Source organism: Halichoeres trimaculatus, unplaced genomic scaffold (genome assembly GCF_033239565.1).
Source record: "Halichoeres trimaculatus isolate MK-OKI-2021-1 unplaced genomic scaffold, fHalTri1.1 fHalTri1_scaffold_8, whole genome shotgun sequence".
Lineage (NCBI taxonomy): Eukaryota > Metazoa > Chordata > Actinopteri > Labriformes > Labridae > Halichoeres > Halichoeres trimaculatus.
The window spans coordinates 11,741,752-11,762,173 of NW_027437186.1; the positions used below are offsets into that span (position 1 = coordinate 11,741,752).

Sequence of the window (20,422 nt, forward strand, 5' to 3'; positions counted from 1 at the left end):
ATCTCTTTGTTCTTCTTGAATTATATGCCGTTTGCAATGTTGAGCCATGCACAAGCCTCTTTTATTTGATAGTCACTCTCAGTATATCTGCACTGAACAGCGATAACATTAGCTCCTGTACAAGACTTGAAAAGCCTAAAGCTAAAAGCAACACTTCTAATCCTGGGCTCTGGAGAGATTAATGCTGATGAAACAATGCCCCTGTGATGTGTGAGGAGATGGATACAGTCTCAGATGACAGGGTTGATCTAGAGGGTCTTCTGTTGATTCGATGCTGATTGAGATTCCTCATTGGCTCATGATGTCTGTTGATTTGATGGATGTATTCTCAATTCCATGTGATTTGATTACTAATTCCAGAGTGAGTCTGTTGTTCAACATTCTCCACGAGGTGTTCATTACGAGCATGACCGTATCTCAGAGCTGCAAATTGAGTGACAGCTACATGGTACCTCTGAAGCTCTTCACTAATGGCCCATGACTGTTCATGACGGTCGTGATGTCCAGAGGTTATCGTATCGCGTCCCTCTTCATGTCATCAAACAGTGTTAGGGCAGGCCAGAGTGAGTCTGATTTGCACACTTGCGCCGGTTCTGTTCCAGCGTTCACACGGCCGCTCCTGGATGATAAAATACAAAGCTGGATGAGAGCTGGAGGCCTGCAGGCTGTTCACCAGAGGATTTTAATTTTGTTTTTCTCTCCCTTTCTCTTCCCTCCCTAATGCACAATGTTTGTGCATTCTTGCGTGCACCAATTTGATTACAACAGGGGAAGAAGCACATTTGCAAGGATACACAGGGAAAATTGGCTTACAGACTCTGCAGCTCTAACAGCACCAATTGAAAGTCACATGAATGTAAGGAGAGCTCGGATCACCTTAAATCTGAGCCCTCTTTTGTGCATTTTGAAGACTCAACATGCAGAAAATCAAACTTAAATGTTGTGTTTCCTATCTTAGTTTTGACCTTAGGAAAAGACAGTGAGACAAGGTTCTGCAACTGAAGACAATCAGTTCTTGTGCTCTTCTGTCTGATGTAGCTTAGATTGAAGGAAGCAGACTTAAATTAGTCACATAAATAAGACTTCATTTTTAGGGTCCTTGTCTGAAAAGGAAAGGACCTCTTCTAGCAGAGCTTCATTTGCTTCGTTTCTTACTTCTTCTTACTCCGGTCTTGGAGCACTAACTTAACCCTTAACAGGCTCAAAAACTCACCAGTCTTGGCCCACATCTCACATGCATCAGAATTTTTTTTTAAACTAAACTTGACCTCGAACATCCAATAATTTTCTCTCTAGCGCCATCTAGGTACTTAAAAAAACACTAAAACAGCTCTAACAGGCAGTAGGAATGTCGTAGAGAGATCAAACCAACATCAAAATGATTGTCTCATTGAGACACACAAATTATTCATTGGGACCCGAAAGCTCTATCTCACACAGGAAGCTGGCACTTTGCCTTTCAAAATAAGACTTTTCCACATGTTTTGCCCTTTCTACCAAAATGATCTCCTCCAAACCCACAACTGCTATTGATTTGAAAATCGCTGACATGACAGAGTGGGCCCAGCTTTACAAAAGCTGTGTAGGATTTTGTAATTTTGGACCCAGTTTTCGAATGAGGAGCCCTCAAAGCCGACGAACCCCAGAGAGGCCCCTTCAGCTCCCTCCATTAGAATGAATGGGAGTGGAGCCTCCAGCTCCATGCAGGCTGCTGCATTTGGGCATCTAAAAAAAAGGCAAAAGTTGTACACCTTAAACAATGACATAGATGGATTCCTGAAAACGTTTCCTGCAAAAATATCATATTTTTACAGCGATGTGGGTAAAACTGTGGCATCTAGAAGGTGTTGTTTCCAAAACTTCTAGCAGTTTCACTCCTCACAGAGCAGCATTTGTGTGATGATGTCGCACACTGATTAGGAGTTCACTGAGTTGGTCATGTGACTGAGCGGGGGGGAATAATACATGATTTGAAATGTGACACCTCTAAGAGGGTCAGAAAGGGATGAAACCTTGACTTGCCTTACCCTAAACAGCATGAGGGACATGCATGTTGTCCATCAACACCTGCTGTCCTGAGTGTCCCATCCCAATGATGACCCTCTCCTCATTCATGTTGTCTTTCTGGGTCTCTAAAAACCTCCATCCTGTCTACTCCAGGTGGGGCTCCACCCATTTTGATGATTTGTTATTGTAGTTCAGTGAAATACGATCTGCCATCACCGCAGGGTGTTTTGTTCGTTGTATTGTACCTGACTTATTGTCCTGCCTGATCTGCTTGGTTAAAACTGATGTGTCATTGCTCTGACATCTTGCAAAAACAGAGTGTATCTGATCCAGAGGCCTCAGCGTGCTAGATCTGAAATGCTGTTAGAATTTAATAGGGTGGGGCCAGTGTGAGTAAATACATTAGCGGGTATAGAAACCCCATCAGCTGCTGCAGCTTGACAGAGTGGAGATAAACCAGATGAGGATCTGGTGAAACTTTTACTGTTAATGTTCCAAATAAACACCAGTGCTCTGTTTTTAAAAAAAAAAAAAGAAAGGTCCAGATTATCACCATGGTCCAGCACAGACAGTTAAATGGCCTAAGAGACTTGTCTTTTTTTGGACTCACAACAAAGGCAGGATTTGATCCTGAAGTAAAAACCCACCCACGTGTTTTCTCTAAGGATATTAACTTCAAATTAGAGTGTTCAGAGAGCAACTGTATCATCGTTTCTGCCCCCCTGAAAAAAACATATTTCTTTTGACATGGGGGTTTATTTCTGTGGGAATCTTCAGTCAGTAAGGTTGTAACCTTTGTATACTTTGATTCATTTCAGTTCCACTTGCTTCACAACAATATCATGTCTGCTATTTTATGCAGTTGTATAGAAAAACTCCAAAGCATTTGGGGGGAAAAAAAACAAATCTACACTCATGTTTTCAGCCCACAGCTACAGAGAGCAAAAGAGGGAGAGCAGAGCTTGTTTGAACCTAAGAGAGAGTGCAAGGAGAGAAGTCAACACAGAGAAAAAGATCCTCCCTAAAAGCAAACTGTTATGCTCTAAAAAAGCCTCATGAAGACAAACACATCTGCACTTCATCAACAGGAAGGTGCTGATTCTCTGTGTTTGCCTGTTGTTGAGCTTCTTCCCTCTGCTGTGTGTGTGTCTGCTACATCACTAACTCTCCCTGTGTCATGTCTTTAAATACTGCTGTTCTCTGAAGTCCCTTTGGGGTCTCTTGAAGATTAATACGCTGTGTACAGTATACTTCAGTTGAAGGCATACTGACAATCGAGAAGTGAGACTGAGATGAACATACACTGCAAAAACAGTATGTTCATGTCTTCTATGAACACTGTAAATCCAAAAGTTCAAATCACTCAATTAGATTAAGCTACACAGCAAAAAATTGACATCTTGTTAAGTGTTTTTGTCTTATTTTAAGTAAAAAATGTCTTATCATACTCATTATAAGCCACATTTGACTTGTTGCTTATTTAACTTCATGAAAAAAAAATGTGTTTTAAGTTATTTAAAGACAAAAATAAGGTCTGAACTGCTTGTAACAAGTAAAAAAAATCTGCAAATAGAACAAGAAAAGTTTGCTAGAAAATTTGCAAGAAGCTAGAATGATGTCTTAATACAAGCAACTTTTATCTTGTTCCATGGGCTTTTTTATTTACTTGTTACAAACAATGCAGACCTCATTTTTGTCTTTTAATAACTTGAAATGAGAGATTTTTTTCTGGACTGGTCAGGTGAATATGGCTCATGTTAAGTCTAAAAAGATATTTTGTACTGAAATTAAGACAAAATCACTTGATAAGATTTCAGGTTTTTTTGCAGTGTATGGAAACTTGAAATTTGTCGGTGACTTCAGTTTACTTGAGTGTCTTAGTTTTCAGTGTTGAAACTGATGATTTCTGAGTAAATTTAACTTTTCTTACTGTTTAAGTAAGCATAATTTAAAATCATGTGTTTCTGAGACTCAAATTTTAAAAATTCATCTGATGTTATCACTGATGTTCTTTGTGCAGAGGAGGGAAAGCACCTGAAACTCTATAAACAGTATGGTGGATCTGTGCATTTTTGCAGCCTCCAAATTTCTGCCTGCCTCTACTTCTGGCTCTGGGTTAACTATGTAACATCAAATACTTGTTCCAATAATTGTATAGAAGTTGAAAATTATTTTTACAGAGAACATGAGCCATGTCAGCCAATGTCTTACTAGGTTAAAGATGAGGAAAATCATCAACATTTCCAGAAAAATATCTTATTTTGAGATATTAAACACACAAAAATACAATGCATTAAATGCTTGGAAAACGTTTTTTTTTTTTCTTCTTCTTTTTTTTTTTTTTTAAATCTGCCATTCGGTTATGGCAAATGTACTTGTCAAGTTTCCAGAAATTAGAGGAAGGCTTAACACAGGATGATTTTTCATAGTCTTTTAAAGGTTTCTGTTTTCTTTTTTCTCTCTTGTCATATTGAAATGAAGTGTTCCGGTGAATGTGGCTTAAATTAATCTAATAAGAAGTTTTTCCTGAAAATAAGACGTAAACACTTGCTTTGATTTCAGTTTTTCCAGTTTAATTTTATCAGTCCTGAACTACACAAAAAATGATAACATTAATAAAATGTCTAAAAGGAGAAAATGAGAAAACACAGATGGCAGCCAAGTTTGCATCTTTCTGCTCAAGTTGTCAAGAAGAACCACCTTATATTCCCGCTACATATTTAGACTCTTAAATCTGTAACAAATCTAAAGGCTTAAAATATCAGAATCCCTCTCCATGTTTTCTGGTAATCACTTGCGTGTAAGATCCACAGGTTGTGCAGATCAGCATCATAACCAGGCTTTAACAAACGCTGAGCCCGTAAGTCCTCTCAGACCAACAGTGTATTTGTCCCATTTTATTTTGCAGGCCTGATAACCTTGCACCCACTGTGCCTGCGCGCTGAGATTATGGATCAAGTTTAATTGACTCTGGTAATCTGATTTTGGCATGGGGAGGGAGGATCCTGGATTAAAGATGTAACTACAACACAAACAGGGGATCAGAGCCCTGTTCAGCTGCTGAGGACAATGGAGGCATGTTTAAATGTAACATGCCAGTGTTAATCCAAAGTAGGCTAAACTAAGCCGCCCTGCATGGTAATATTGTTGCTTCTCTGTAATGAATTGCACTGTCAGAGGCCTGGTCACATTGTTCTGCCGTACAGACACAGTAATGAAGTGGCCGCTGTGCTGTGATGTGATATGATAGCGGTAATGATAATAACTGAAGTGGAGGAATCGCATTTGAAGCTGGCTGCTCTCGTCCCTTGCTGACATGCTGTTTTTGGCTTCTGCAAGGAGGAGTAACAACAGGACGGGAAGTTTAGGGCACACTGTGAGATACGCTAATGACACATCAGTCATCAGGACAGCCCAGTCAACAAGGGAATCTGTATCCGTGACTGATGCATATTCCATTGTGGAGTATTCATGACTGAAAAATACAGGAGTGAGACAGCTGGGATGAAGGTAGACGCGTGTCAGAGGGACAGACCAGAGGAAAAGGTGCACAAGGTTCAGCATGAGATAGTAGCTACTTTTGTGGGGTGAAAACAGTACCCCTGAAGAAAAACACACAAAAAAAAAAAAAAAAAAAAAAAAAAAACAGAAGAAATAGGTGTGCATTCAACAACACACTCAACAGCCAATAAATCTGCGATTTTCAGCTTGTATAGTATATTTTATGAAGCAGCTCAGCTCACAGCCCCTCTTTCTTTAGAGACTTGAGTGATTCCTTTTAAAAATATTTACTCTATGTAGTCTTTTCACTTAATTCAGTTTTGTATATGGTTTTTACAACCTCAAAGGAAATGAAAGACATTAGCATCAAGCTAACTTTGGTCTCTATTTTTCACAAGCTATAACTTGTATTTATGTTTAAATGTATCTAACAATCCAAGACCAAAAACAGACATTTAATCTTGAAAGGCAAGTTATTCAACTACACAATAGCACACAGAACATCAGGCTGGATAGGTGTCCAGTATGTTAACGTCATACATAAGCAGTTATTCAACTGTACATTGGAAAGCTGAGCTCCAGTTACCCCTAACTTCACAAGCCTGAAGCAGTGAGGTATTTATGGGAAGGGTCTTTTGAGAAGTATATTTTGCTACACGTTGGTTGGCGTAGTTCATATGTTCATACGTACGACTGTGTTTGTGTGAATGCGCCCACACGAGAGGGAAGTGCGAGTGTCCTGTTTGACTGCAGAGCAGAGTTAGAAGTGGTCCTGTTGCTGTTAGCATGTTTGCTTGTTCACATTTTCCTCTGCTCTCTGTAACGTGCACAGCAATGTTTCGCCCTGATGCACACACAGACTCAAACGTGTGCACGTACACACACACAGACACACACGCTCCATATAGTAGACAGAGAGTAAGGGAAAATAATGTCACAACCCTGACAATCAGAGCATACTTTGGGGCACAGTGGGATACAGTCTTGGTTTAGCACTGAGCGGCATGGTAAAGTTTACTTCTTGGTTCATGTCAGTCACTATAAATTAACTTTAAAAACATGTTCACATGTATATATTTGATAGAGAAGTAGCAAGACCAGCCAAACTATGAAAATATATCTGCAAGAGAATATAGTACTGAAATTTATCCTCAGACCTCACCAATGAATTGCCTTTTTTGCTTTAGGCACCTTTTTATTTAGAGTAATATTGATCAGTATAGAAAGATGTTTTATGAGTTTTTCTATGCCCTAATGTGCACTTTCTTCTAAGAAAATGATTAATGGATAAACCATCAGGAGTGAAAAGTGAGAGCACCTGAGTCAGCGCCCAGCCTTGTGCATTCCTCCCTCTGCAGCAGCAGTTTGCCCCACATCACCCCGAGAGCAGAAACACTGCTTCTCAGAGCCTCGTGAACCATTTGTTCAGGTCACCCTTTAGTCTGCCTCACCATTCTTCTTTGGGCCTATCTATCTGCTGGAAGGGACGCTTTCTCTTCATCCTCCTCTCTTTTTTTCTCTCCTTTCTCCCCTTGAGCTCTGCCTGCTGTAAGGTCTTTTTGAACCTTTATTGTCCAGGGGAAGGTTTTGCTGAGCGCGCACGCTGTATTCCAGCTTTGCCCTTCCACTACATTCTGCTGTATGTGCTGCTCCATAAAATGGCAGCTCCTCCTCTGTTGTCCTGAGCACTTTGCACAAGGAGCTCTGTAGTAGCTGTACAGGGAGGGTTGTTACTCATTCACTTTTGGCCAGTCAGCTTCTTCTGCCATTCTTTTTGTCTGGTCTCAGAGCTGCCAGGTCCACCAGGACCCCTCCTTGAAATGTTGGTTTAGTCTCACTTCCTATATCTTTCCCTCTGTTACATTTTTTTTTTTTTTTTGTGGTATTCTAGTTCTGTATGGTAGCACTGCAACTCAATAAAGGAGAGTCTGCATATTTTCCTAGCGCAACTAAAAGTTTAACTGCAGTCTTTCAACAATATTTGACACAGTGGTCTTCATCATTAAAGTCTCTATGACAGGGTGAGACTATTGGGTTGAAACGCTGGTATTATTAACATTTTATGGCATGGAGTATTAATCCATGGGCTTCTTCTTCACGGTCTTTCTGCAGTTCTGTAAATGTCCTGCGTTTTATCCTTGAATTCACTGACAGTGACATCTGTTCTTTGGAGAAATTGATTCCTTGCGTTTTTCAGAAAATGTAAAGCAGAAATGATTGCTAAACAAGACCAGTTTGTTGAACTAAAACTTTTACTTTAGTTTCTACTAGTCAGGGGACTCTTTTGACATTTTATGAAGGGAAATTTTTTAGAACTTTATGGTTTGACCTTTTAAAATCAGAGAATACAGCCCCTCTCTGTAATTCAAGACAGTAGGGTAACACTTTATATTAACTGCATTAATACTTAACTAATGCTAAACAGGGTGTAGTTAATATAAAGGGTTACAGAATAGAATAGAATAGAATAGAATAGAACTTTATTTGTCATTGTAACAAGTACAACGGAATTGCAATACAGACAGTAGATAGAGTAAGAAGGCATCATTCTTATCTCCAAGAAACTCAGTGAGAATTTATACTTTCAAATATGTACATGGAGTAAAGAATAATCCATCTATTCAGTCCTGTTTAGGGTTGCAGGAGGGCTGGAGCCTATGAAAGCTGACATCAGGTCATAGTCAGTGACACCGTGATTAGGTCACCTGTCCATCACAGGGAGTAAACATCCACCATGACAAAAAGATGCAGCCCTGATTTATTTATTTTTTTTATCTTCAAGAAATCCCCCCCCCCCCCCCCAAAAGAAATAGAAAATAAAATAAAATAAATAAATTAATTAATTAATTAATTAATTAATTAATAATAATAATAATAATAATAATAATAATAATAATAATAATAATAATAATAATAATAATAATAATAATAATAAAATAAAATAAAATAAAAATTGATGACTAAGAGGAAGAAGGGTTTGATGTTTTGTCCCATTGAACATAGAAATCAATACAAGTACTTCTCTAAACGAATATTTAAAGAAGGAGAAGGCAGTGCCTCCTTTATCTGTATATTGAGGTCCATGTTGCTGACATACTTCACTGATTACACTTCACAAGCAGGTTGGTTATGCTTGTTAGATTGCCTTTGTGTGGCTGTGTGTAATATATTCTCCTGGTCTTACCTTACTTTTTAGGTCAGTTTTGAAATAGATGTGCTTTCAAGTATTAATATTTTCCTCAGCAGTAAATTCAGACCTCAGGAGGTGTATGAATGTTCTGTCCAACCATCCAGACATGAAGACCTCTACTGCCTCTGCAGCTTTGGTCTCATTTCTAGCTCTACTACTGGCAGCTCACTGTGTTAGAGGGTGTTAGTCTGGATGATGGGAACAGAACCTGCTGTATAATACACTCATAATGTGCTTGGACTTGTGGAAACTTACTTTGAAAAGAAATCCTGTTGGTGTTTTTAGCAAACACCTGGTAAAAAAAAAAAAAAAAAAAAAAAAAGGAAAAAAACACATGTTCAGCTAATGGTTTTAGATGTGCCAGTAACCAAAACTGTATAAAGAGGAAGTGAAGTGTTTGTCAGTGTAGTTTCTGGGTGAGTGGATGATGTGTGTAGCTGGTTGGCTAAAAAAACATAGACATGGTGCCATGGACCGAGAGGGTGAGGGTTGACTGTCAGAATTTAAGTACACCTGGGAGACTGGCCAGGCACTCTCAGGTGTGGGAAAATCCTGCCCACCAGCGACCTGCAGGGAGATGAACACAGTGCTGTCAGAGTTTTAAAGGAACAGACTGTAAATTAGAGTTTGGAATTACTCCAGTAGTATGAGCCAGCTGCAGTGTCACAACCTGATGAAAGTCTGGCCAGTGATGTCACTCATTTATTTATGATCAAGTTATTTTTCCACTGTAGCTGTCTGACAACACTAGAGGTAAAAATCCCTGAAAAGCTTGACTTTTTAGGCATTTTAAATTAAGACAGCTGGACCTGCTAATGACCAAGAGATTTTGTGTTTGTTTGTTTGTTTGTTTTGCCTTTACTGCCAGGACCTGTTGGTTATTTAATACAATCAAACATCAATTGCAAACCTTGCAGGGCACAAATGGCCTAAATAATGTTTGTGTCATACTTTAAGCACTCTGTAAGATTTGAGTTAAGTCTGGGGTTTCCAAACTTGACTATGCCAAAAATACAAATTTAGCATCATCGTGTAGCAAGTACTACCTTACAAAGTCTTTCAGATTCTACATTACTGTGGTTTAAAGAAATTAAACAGAAGACTTGATGTTTATTTAATATCTAAAATGATTGTCATAGAGTCATTTCTGAGGCATTATTTCTGATTTAACAATAACAAACAGCAATCAAAACAGAAAAAAAAACATTTTCCTTCCTTAGTACTTAGTCATTACACTCAATGTCTTTTTTTCTGTCATGAATAGTCCGTATGACTTCTTCATAACAATGATTAATATTAATAATAACAGCAATCTTAGAATTCAAAAATAATTGGTGTCTTTCGTTTTTGATTACACTCGGATTTATATTTCCCTGGGAATTGATACCAAGTATTCAAAGATCTGGGTGTTAGTGATGAGAAGTTCAGCTCTTGTCAGAGAACAGGCTTATGTTTTAAAAATGATCAATACACAAATCATTCATATTTTAGCCTCACCTGTCAAATATGAATGGTTTGTGTTTTGATAAATATTGTTGCATTGAACTTTCTTACTTTTTTTTAACATTTTAATCAAACATTTTCTTTTTTTTTTTTTGCTCAAAAAAGAAATGAAGAAAACACTGTGCACAGACCCACAGAACAGAACAGAAACAAACTCTGCATTTAAACAGTGTAATGCCCGTAAACTGCAGCCAGATGCTGTTTGCGGTTGTCACTTAAATGTATGATTTTTTTTGTGATGCAACACACCCTCCACCTCAACACTGTCTGCTGTATCATTCACTCATCGAGTGGGGACAAGACGCCATCCCTGACTTGAGTGTCTCCCTCTCTGCTATCACATGATGGTATGATCTTATATCGCCATATGTGATTGACTTTCAGTCAAAATAAAGTTCTGTCATGAGTTGGGCTGAGCAATGACAGGAAAAAGTTGGGAGTCAGTTCTCACTGGATGGGAATCAGCTCTTCTGATTCACTACAAAGCATCGGCTTTGAGAGCCGCATCTTTTGATCATGAAGCGTCACTATCAGGTGCAGCCGGCAGCTTTCAGTTACTTCTATGCAGAGCTAAAATGCTTTAGTATTACATTTAGCCCATTACATCCCTCTGATCAACAACTTATGTTTTAAGTAGGTCTCAGCTCAACAGAAGTTGTTTGATTATGGAGATAAATCAATCATCGTCAGGTTACCACAATGAGAGGCCAGGAAGCTGTTACATCAGTGTGTTGTTCTGCTTGCTTTTTGATCTACACACAGACTCTTTTCCTTTTGTGTGATTCTGAGAATAGATATTTAAAAGGAGCTGAAAGAGAGAGGTACATCTGGATATTTTTGCACCTCACCCTGAAGTGGCCCTGTGGGGATAACAAAAATCAAACACATGACCCATAAGGAGTAATGGAAAACAGTGCAGTGGGCTGTAAGAGTATATAGCTGTACTGTATGCATGGAAAAACAATTAGCTGGTTTAAAAATAAAAGTTTACCTCCTCATTATCTAAGCCCTCAAAGGTGTAAAATTGGACCCAGGTTTCAAAATAAGGAGTATGCTTTTTACTCATTACAAGCTTTGTTGTTAATGGACACTCCTGCACTGCAGCCAAATGAAGAAGTTTCTAGAGAAATTTTAGGGTTGAAAGATATCAAGCTGTGGATATGAAAGCAGGTGATGGAATCAGAGCACAAAGATACATTCATGTGACTCTGCTCATGTCAGAGCAGCTTTGACTGGTTATTTTTTTAACACGCTGTAGTACTCAGTCAGCTTCTTCTTGGTTACAAGGCACTCATGTGGTTTTGTGAGTAAATTCTTTAAAGATGCATGAGGTCTTCTGGATTTGGAGAAAAGCGGCTCAGCTCACAGCTGTGGGTGCTGAGAAATGGTTAAAGACTCTGGAGGCGAGCGGCTGACACTCTCAGCCAACATTATAAACCCAGTGATGATGATAATATGTCCCATGAGAACATTTCACTCCCCTCCCTTCACACTTAAAGCCATTTAACCGGAGCTGCCATCACATGCGGCGTGTTAACATCACACTGAGCTGCTCAATATGTCAGAGCACGCTTCACTTTTTACTGATGCTGTTACTGATTCCCTCCGACACGTTTCCTCTCTGACCTTTAGTTAAGCTGATGTTTGTGTGGGGATATTTTTCATGATCTAAACTCCCATGAAGTGTTATTTGCTCTTTAAGTATATAAATCAGCTTACTGACTTAAAAGCTTCATTTCAGCAGGATTTCTTTGGGCTGCTTCAGGCATTGATTTTTTTCTGCAACATCTATTCACTGAGCTGTAATTAACACTAGTTTTTATTGTCCTTGCATGACATCGCTCCCAGGGTAAATACACATTTAGTAATTCTGTCTAAATCTGTAACTTCCACATTACGTGAGGCTGCTTTTGGAACGTGTCAAGTCGTGTTTTCCCCCTTACAGGGACTCACTCTCACTGTTTGTTTTTCTTTCTTTCCTTCTCTTTGACATTTTGTTTTCACTTTTCACTCAGTGTGAAACTGTGCAGCTACATATCATCTTTCAGCTCTAATTACAGTCCATCCAGCTCTTTCTCTTCTCTGATTTTCATATCCTGGTCAAACTGCAGCCTGCAAAGTCATGAATACCTGTTTTTTAATCATTCAATGCTACTGCAGATTTCCCAGCTGTATTGCAAAGATGGACCAGAAGTAATTGTTATTAACTTGCTTGAATCCATGTAATAACACCACAGTAAACTAAGTGAGTCTAAAGGATTCCTGGTCCCTCTGCTGAATGGTTATGGCTGTAGTGTCTGTCTGGGAAATTAGGCTCGCTCCTGCCACTTTTGGTTTTAGTGTCAGTCACTTGATGCCAGCTGCAGGAGAAAGAAGGTTTTAGCAACAAGCTAATGATAAACCAACTTCATACTGTCAGGCTCAAGCAAGGCCATGTGTTTTCTTGTGTTTTCTTTTATGCTAGGAGCACACGCAACTTGTTTCATACAAGCAAATACAGCTCAGTCGTTGCTGGGCTCAGCATTTTTAAGAGCAAAAACAGTCACATCCCTGGGATTGTTTTTCAGCAATGATATTGGTCTACTGCAGAGCCTCTCCAGATTACCTCCAGGGGACTCAATGAAGTACCCCTGATTTTAACTGAAAATAGTTCTATTCCTTAAACGACCAATCAAATCGTAGAAGGGTCAAACTTCCAGTATCAACAAAAATTATAAGAGAGAAATTAATCAGACTTGTAATGATGAGGCAACAAGTTTCACTTCTGAGAATATGACTCATCTATTCATTTCAGTCAGGACCACTTTGTCAAAATAATCTTTATTAACTTGCACAGTTTGGCGGTATGATACTGTTCTGGGACTCTCTGCACTTCCACGCACATCAACGTGGAGGAGGAGCTGGGGTTGAGATGGGGTGCAAAATGCCAGCAGAGGAAGCAGGATGTAGGTTGGGCTAGAGCTGTTTAAATAGCCCGCCCTGAATACAATTTTCCAATAGGAGGCGAACACAGGAGTCAGCCAAGTCATCAGCTGATCTGCACGGATGATGACAGCTATGCTGTTAGAGCTTCATGTCGGGGCCTGCCTGAACATTTGCTATGCTTGATTTTTTCCATTGCAAATGCAAAACTTACTTTACTGACGGAAACACAAGGTATACAGAGCAATGTAACACACATTATGTACAGCAAAACCTCCAAACTTAGCAACTGATTTGGTCTCATTTAAAAAAAAAAAAAAAAAATCTAATTAAACTTCAAATTTGCCTGTAAAGTCCAAAGGCATGTCTAGTTTTAAGGTATTGTATACCAAAAGCAAGAGCTGAATTCCTTGTAAAAAGTGTAAAAATTAATGTATAACTTTCAAAAGCTAAAGCTAAAAAAAATTCTGGACAAGTTTTGTTCAATAAGAGTAATGTCTTTATTTGATAAACTTAACGTAGAATTTCCTTGCCCTATTGTCATTTTTTTTTTTTTTTTACACAGTGCAAGATCAGATCCAATATTTATTGTTCAGTATTTTGAGAATAGATCTTTTCTTTTCTGGACTAGTTGATGAATATGGCCTTATTAAATCATATATATGAAGGGCTCTCAATATAAGAACATTTAATTTATATATTTATTTGAATTTTATTTATTCATTTATTATTATTATTATTATTATTATTATTATTATTATTATTATTGTTATTGTTGTTGTTGTTGTTGTTGTTGTTGTTGTTGTTGTTGTTGTTGCTGCTGTTGTTGTTGTTGTTGTTGTTTTTTTTTTTTTTTTTCTTAGAAATTTTCATAACACTTGAGAAGCCCTAAGTGAACTTAAGGTTGTGGGTTCTGCAAGCAAAATAAATAGATAAATAGATGGACAAATAAATAAATACATAAATAAATAAATGAACAATAGCAAATAAATAATAATAAAAAAAAAACATCAGTGGACACAGGCCCTTAATCAGCTAAAGAATAAGAGAAAATTAATGCTAATGGGCTAAATAAAGCATTTCTTTAGACAAAGGAGGAGTATTGAGGCTACCTTGTCAGGTGGACAGAGGCTGTTTCTCTATCTGGTGGATGTATGGAAAAAATATGTTTGCTGACACATCCGCTGCACAGATTTATGTAGCAAGTCATCACAGTGTCCAGAAAAGCAGTAAATATAGTTTTACAGTCAGGTTCAGGTGTACAGCATATCTTTTTCAAGTATTTCTCAGGTCTAAAATAAATGTCAGTTTTCTCTGCACCTCTGGTTAAATTCTGACAGTAATGATTTGACTGCTCAGTAAAGGTTTCACGACCCGGCTGAGAACTCTCTGGGGTCTTGTTTGTGCCATCCTGTGTGAGGAAGCATTTCCTCCTGGTGTCTGTAAACAGCACATTTTCAGTTTGAAGTGACAACAGCTGCAGATTTGTGAGAAAAAGTGGGCGCAGCGTATCAGAAGGAGGAAAAGAGACAACATATCTTATATTGGCGGCTGAATGTACATTTGGGTCCCATTGGAGTTGGCAAATACTTACAATAGATGTAAAGAAAGTTTATTTTTACACACATCTTATAAGTCCTATACGTAAACTCACTTCATCAACATCCACAAAATATGTTTTAAATCAAGTCTCAAGGTGATGATGGAACAAGTTACCATGTGTGTTCTTGTTTTCTTCACAACTCTTCTGTTGCAAAGTTGCACACAAGCACAGCTGTCAGGATGAGGTGTAGGCAACACAAAAGCTGCTCAGCTGAACATTCACAGTTTCAGTGTACATCAGAGCAGATAAACACTGTTTCAAACACTTATTGAGCTCAATACCGATATCCAACAGAAAGGCAAGAAGACAGATTTCACCTTTCTGCTCTGTAATGCGAATAGATCCGCTCTTCCTGGAGCATCCTTGGCCAGTGGCCTAACGCCTCCGATTATGAAGCTGCAGGTTTCCCTCCAGCACTGTTTGATTTGCTGGCCTCTAGCCTAAAGCTGAATGAGGTGTTGAAATCAGGTGATGTAGTTGTTTTAATGATTCAATAGATAGATGGAATAGATACAGCCTTTACATGCAGTGCAGAGTTAAGTTTAGTTATTGTGTGAAACCAAAAATCAATGTTCATGTTGTAGTTTTGAGGAAACTTGTGTAAAGTATGTAACATGCCCTTTTCTCTCAGCAAAATGTTTTAGGTAAGAAACTTTTTGATACCCAAACTTTGACTTTTTAACTAAAGGTAAATGAGAAGATTTTAATCATGAGCACAAAAAAGCATTATGCCTGATTCTTAACCTCACCCATGTGTTATTTTGGTCCATATCCAACTACTGTAAACAGCATGATTCTAAAGAGCATTATCTTACTAGACTTTATTTATTTTTCATGCTGAGTTAAGACCTTTATTTTGAAAGTCCAGCCAGACTTAGCATAGCTATTTTTGCTAACATGATAGTAGCGTCCTGGGGTGCCTCTCACCAAGTTACTTCACACATCCTTGTGTCCCCTCCTCTCCAAAGACTCTGAAATTGTTCCGGCTCTGCATAATGAATGATCTACCCTTTCCGTAAATGCACTTGGAGACGAGGATCAAGGACGGAGGCGGCTTCTGGAGGAGTTCAGGGGAAGGATGCATAAGGTGGATCTGAATCAGTGTCATCCAACCAAACGTGACAGTGATGGTGCTCTTTCTCTCCCTGCAGTGAGATACAGAAAACAACAAAAACTTAAAATACACAGGCAAATAAATATTGTTCTTACTTACCTAAAGGCCTTTTCACACCAGATGTGTATTTTTTGCTTGAATATTTTGCACGTTTTTTTTTTTGTTTTGTTTTTTTTGTTTTTTTTGGGAACCTACTGTTTTTTTATGCAAGCTTTCCCACCAGCAGCATCCTTTTGCTGCATGAAATTGCAGCTTTTTTTTTTTTTCAAACCGGGGTCAATTTTTCCTAAGTTTAACTTGCAATGACACATGCAACCAATCAAAAAGCTCGTTATTGACACGTCACATACCAAAACATTTAACATTGATTGTGTTTGTGTCCCAGCACCTGGTTCTTTACGGCAAAAGATATAAAAACTAGAAAGACAACGATTACAAAGGCATCGTTTGGAGGAGAATAGCTGCAGATATTGAATATGACGCCTCCAAATTGGGTTTATTTGCATCACCGTTGATGTGCAAAGGCCCTAAGTCCTTGGCCCTTCTGGGAAGCACAGGGCAGTGAATGTTTTCCATTTCAGTCCATTGTAGGTCATACTTTCCAGATCTTCCAGTAAAGCCCACTCTTGGATATTTCTGCTGGACACCTTTTCTCCAGCTGTTCTTGGGGAAACCTCAGCTTGCTGTTCCTTGTTGGTTCTTGTTGGGTGATGTTTGAGGAAGTTTTTTCCAGATGCATCATGTTCAGCTCTACTCCACTAAAAATGTGTTAGTCAGTGAAATCTTGGTGGGCTCTCCCCCTACACTGCATACTTTGTTTCTCCCCTAAATGGTCAGTATTCATCCAAGGCGATGTTAGTTTCTGGTTTATACAGAAACACCTCCTTGACATCAGAGTTGAAAATGCACATTTTCATGATGATTGAGATATGAGTTTGACTCTGTCCACCCAGTGTTGTCCACATCACTGCCCTAGTATGTCAATTCTTCCAATTTTACTTGAGCTTTGCTGTTTATGATGAATGGGTTGTTTTGACCAAGGGGAAACATTGGGTTGAGAAAAGTTAAGCCTACGCAGAAATACTGATGGTCGCTGTACATCGAAAATCTGCTTGAGGCTGGCTGCAGAAGGACTGAAAACCACGTACACATACACTACGTTAAAAAAATGGCTTCGGGCATGGATTTTTTTCTAACTCAGCAATTTAGAAGATAAAAGGATCATGAGTTTGTCCTATCAGAGGCACAGCACAGCTCATGTGACTGACGGGCGCCCTATTGATGGTAGAAAGGAAGCTCAAAGCCCACGTCATATCCGATATACCCGTCCAACGATTGGCTTCATTTCACTGTATCACTGCAGTGGAAGTCTACGTATTTGATGAAAGGACGAAGGGATGTTTGCTGTTTAGACAAATCAAAGTTGTGAATTTGTATTAGATAAATGAAAAGAAAACAAAAAGAATACATCTTTCGAGGACGCTGTTTTCTGCAATGTCAATTCAAAGGCGGAGCAGGTTGGTGTCTTAAAAGCGGCACAGTAACATTAGAATGAAAACATTTCACATCCCCCCAGAAAAGCCTCGACATTTCCACTTTTAAAGGTTGCATTAAGAAAACTTCTCTTACTGACCTGAATAGAAATGTTGGCTCTGACTCTTTCCTCCAGAATCACACAGGAAAGGCTTCATTAGCCTCAGTGATGAGGGTTGGACTGATGTACCGCACACTCCCTGGCTCTACATCTCTCACCGTCCTGTCCGGCAAACCTTTCCCTCTTCATCTCAGACTTCTACTCTACTTCACTCCTGTGCTTAGAAATGATCAGCTGTAGGTTACAACCCCTCACAGGCCTCGACAGCCTCTGGATAAACACAGAGAGAGAACTTTTCACTTGGCTACTCGCTGAGACAATGATGGAGCGTACGTGGATCACTCTCGCAGACACAGATTCACACTGAGCTGGCGGGGGTTATGGAGATAAGGTGTGCTTTATTTAGCAGCACCGCGGAGTCCAGAAGTGGTGACGTCACTCTAGACTACTCTCAGAGAGCAGGCGGGTGCACGTGAAGACGCCATACTGATTTTTAAAACAGATTTCCTCATTGTCTCCACACTACATATCTAAAGCTCACAGATACCATTATAAATAAAATTATTAAACAGCTGCTTGGTCACAGAGTTTTTATCTGTTGCTGTCACAATATGAGCTGAAGAAGTTCCTCTTGTTGAATAAATTACGGAGCAAATCGACTGTGATGTTGATAAGGGCTTAATGAGCGTCTGTTAACAATGAGCGTCTTTTGGAGGCACAAAGAAGGACTTAACTTTGTTTTCCTTTTTTTCCACTTTCATGCCTGGCTGCTATCCATTTTTGTTTTGCTTTTTTATGTTGGCAGACTAGGAGGCTTACGCTATTGTTGCAGTCAGCCGCTCCGGCTAAGAGTGTCAGCTAAAAGCCTGAAATGCAAAATGTAAATGCAGAGGGAATAATATTCTCTCGACAGGGTTGTTACTCCTTTATGCTGATTTGGACAGCGTTCTAACTCCAAGACATTTCCCTGACATTCATTTGTAATGTTTTTGTGCATATCTTGTCAGTGCAGTATATGTGCCTGCCTGTGCATATGGAGAGCTTGCATCTTTCTCTCTATAGCTTTTGTCTGAAAGGCTGTCACTGTGCAGGCCCAGCTCTTGCTCACAGATGATGTTTCTGTATTTATGATGTCTGATGTGGTTTTCTGTCTGTTTCTGCCACAGGATCTGAAGAAGGTGCTGACTCTCCCCCCTTACCCTGGGGAGTTCTTGCACCCGGTCGTGTATGCCTGCACGGCGGTTATGTTGCTTTGCCTCTTCGCCTCCATCATAACATACATAGTGCACCACAGGTAAGCACAAAGCTCTTCTGTTTTACTTCTCCTGCATTATACATGTTAAAGGGGCTGTGATGAGTTTCGAAGTGATCTTGAAAAAGTCTCCCTTCTAGATATATGCCTGATCCTAATCCACACTTTAAAATGAGATTATCAGCACCAATATTGCTGGTTACAGGTTATTTTAAATTGCTACTTCTTAGCTTCTTTGGGTGGACCAGTACCTGATTGATTTACAGCACGTCTAGGTCTCTATGACAACACCACCCCGGCTGACAAAGTTTAGTAGTGAAAAGATAATTCCGTGTTTTTCTCTGCTGAAAATGATTTCTGTGATTAATTTTGTAGTGATGGTGGACACAGGAGCCGAACTGTCAGACAGAAAAAAAGCAGAAAAAAAAAACCTAAACAGGAGAGTGATACAGCCCAAGCTAAAAGCTAATACAGGGGCTAAACTGTTTGTACTAATGTTAATTCTAACCCACAGTCAGCAGTTATTCTGCAGTGGTCTGTTCAAACTTGAGAGTCTATCAATAAAATGAAGAGTGAGGTTACGTTAGCTCTGCTTGGTAGATGACTGGCAGAACATAGCTAAACAGGATTGACTAAAGTTACACAGTACAGACGTGTAGAGCACCAGGCTGTCAACTGCGGGAATATAGCAGGTTATTAAACTACATACAAACTACATACAAACTCTATACAAATGGCATACATAAGTCGTAGGATTAGGCTGCCGATAGTGCTACATATAGCCAGCTACTATAAGTTTGCTTGATGTCACGTTTTCAAAATGTGGCGCTACGTAACTGTACTGATAAGTACCTTACCTTGGCACATTGTAACAATTAAAAATTTGTCTTGAACAAAGAAAATTTGTTTTTATCCAATCTGCATTAATTCCAAAACAAACACAGCACTTTATATAGTTTTGGTGTTAAGGTTGTGTTGAATATGGTAAATTTGTGGCCCTAATATTGGAAGCTGTGATCGTGTTATCCTTCCCTAAATCAGCAATATATATCACGCTGGTGATAATATTTCTACTGTCTTCTGGGCATGTTGTGGCTGCTGCAGATGATACTGTTGTTGGTTGTATTGCTGATTCCATTCCATTAGTCGAAAACTTACAATTTGCTTTAAATCTTCTTTAAAAACCTTTCATTACTCTTAAATTGGTATGGAAAGCACATTAAACTAAACTTGTGCTGTTCTCCAGCTGCAGAGATATTTACTATGAGACTGCACCTTGGAATACGGCTTCATAGAGACTTAATAATTAAAAACCATATTAAATACTGGTATTTTCATATCTTTAAAGCTCTCACTGGCAAGCTACCCTCTCATGTAACAAACTTGTTGGAGTGGCAATTTGTGTCCTCCATGACTCATTCTTCTGATTGGCTAGTTCTGAAAACCCCTCCAGCTTTCCTAGAACTTGGCAATTCATGGAAACGTCCTTCAACAGACTCTGAAGATACCTGAGTGGACCGGATCAAATCATATTTGTTTTAATTGAATTTAGTGTTGTGAACGTTTAATATGTTCTTGTTTTTTGTGTTTTATGTTGGTGTTATCTCAAGACATTAGAAGTGAGGGAGACTTCAGTGTTTACTTGTGATTTAAATGAGGAGGAACTTAAACACACAGCTGTCACTCGATGCTCATGACTGCATTATCGGCTGACACTTACCAGACTGTGACATACC

At 39.0% G+C, this 20,422-nt stretch overlaps 1 protein-coding gene across 1 annotated transcript in view; it reads left to right on the forward strand.

Annotated features, from left to right (window-relative positions):
* Nucleotides 1-20,422, forward strand: part of adgra1b (adhesion G protein-coupled receptor A1b) — a 341,543-nt gene that overhangs the window by 247,907 nt on the left and 73,214 nt on the right. Inside the window, exon 15 of the mRNA XM_074675764.1 lies at nucleotides 18,601-18,728. Within this exon, the coding sequence (XP_074531865.1) occupies nucleotides 18,601-18,728 (128 nt within the window). The remainder of the gene's footprint in view (nucleotides 1-18,600; nucleotides 18,729-20,422) is intronic.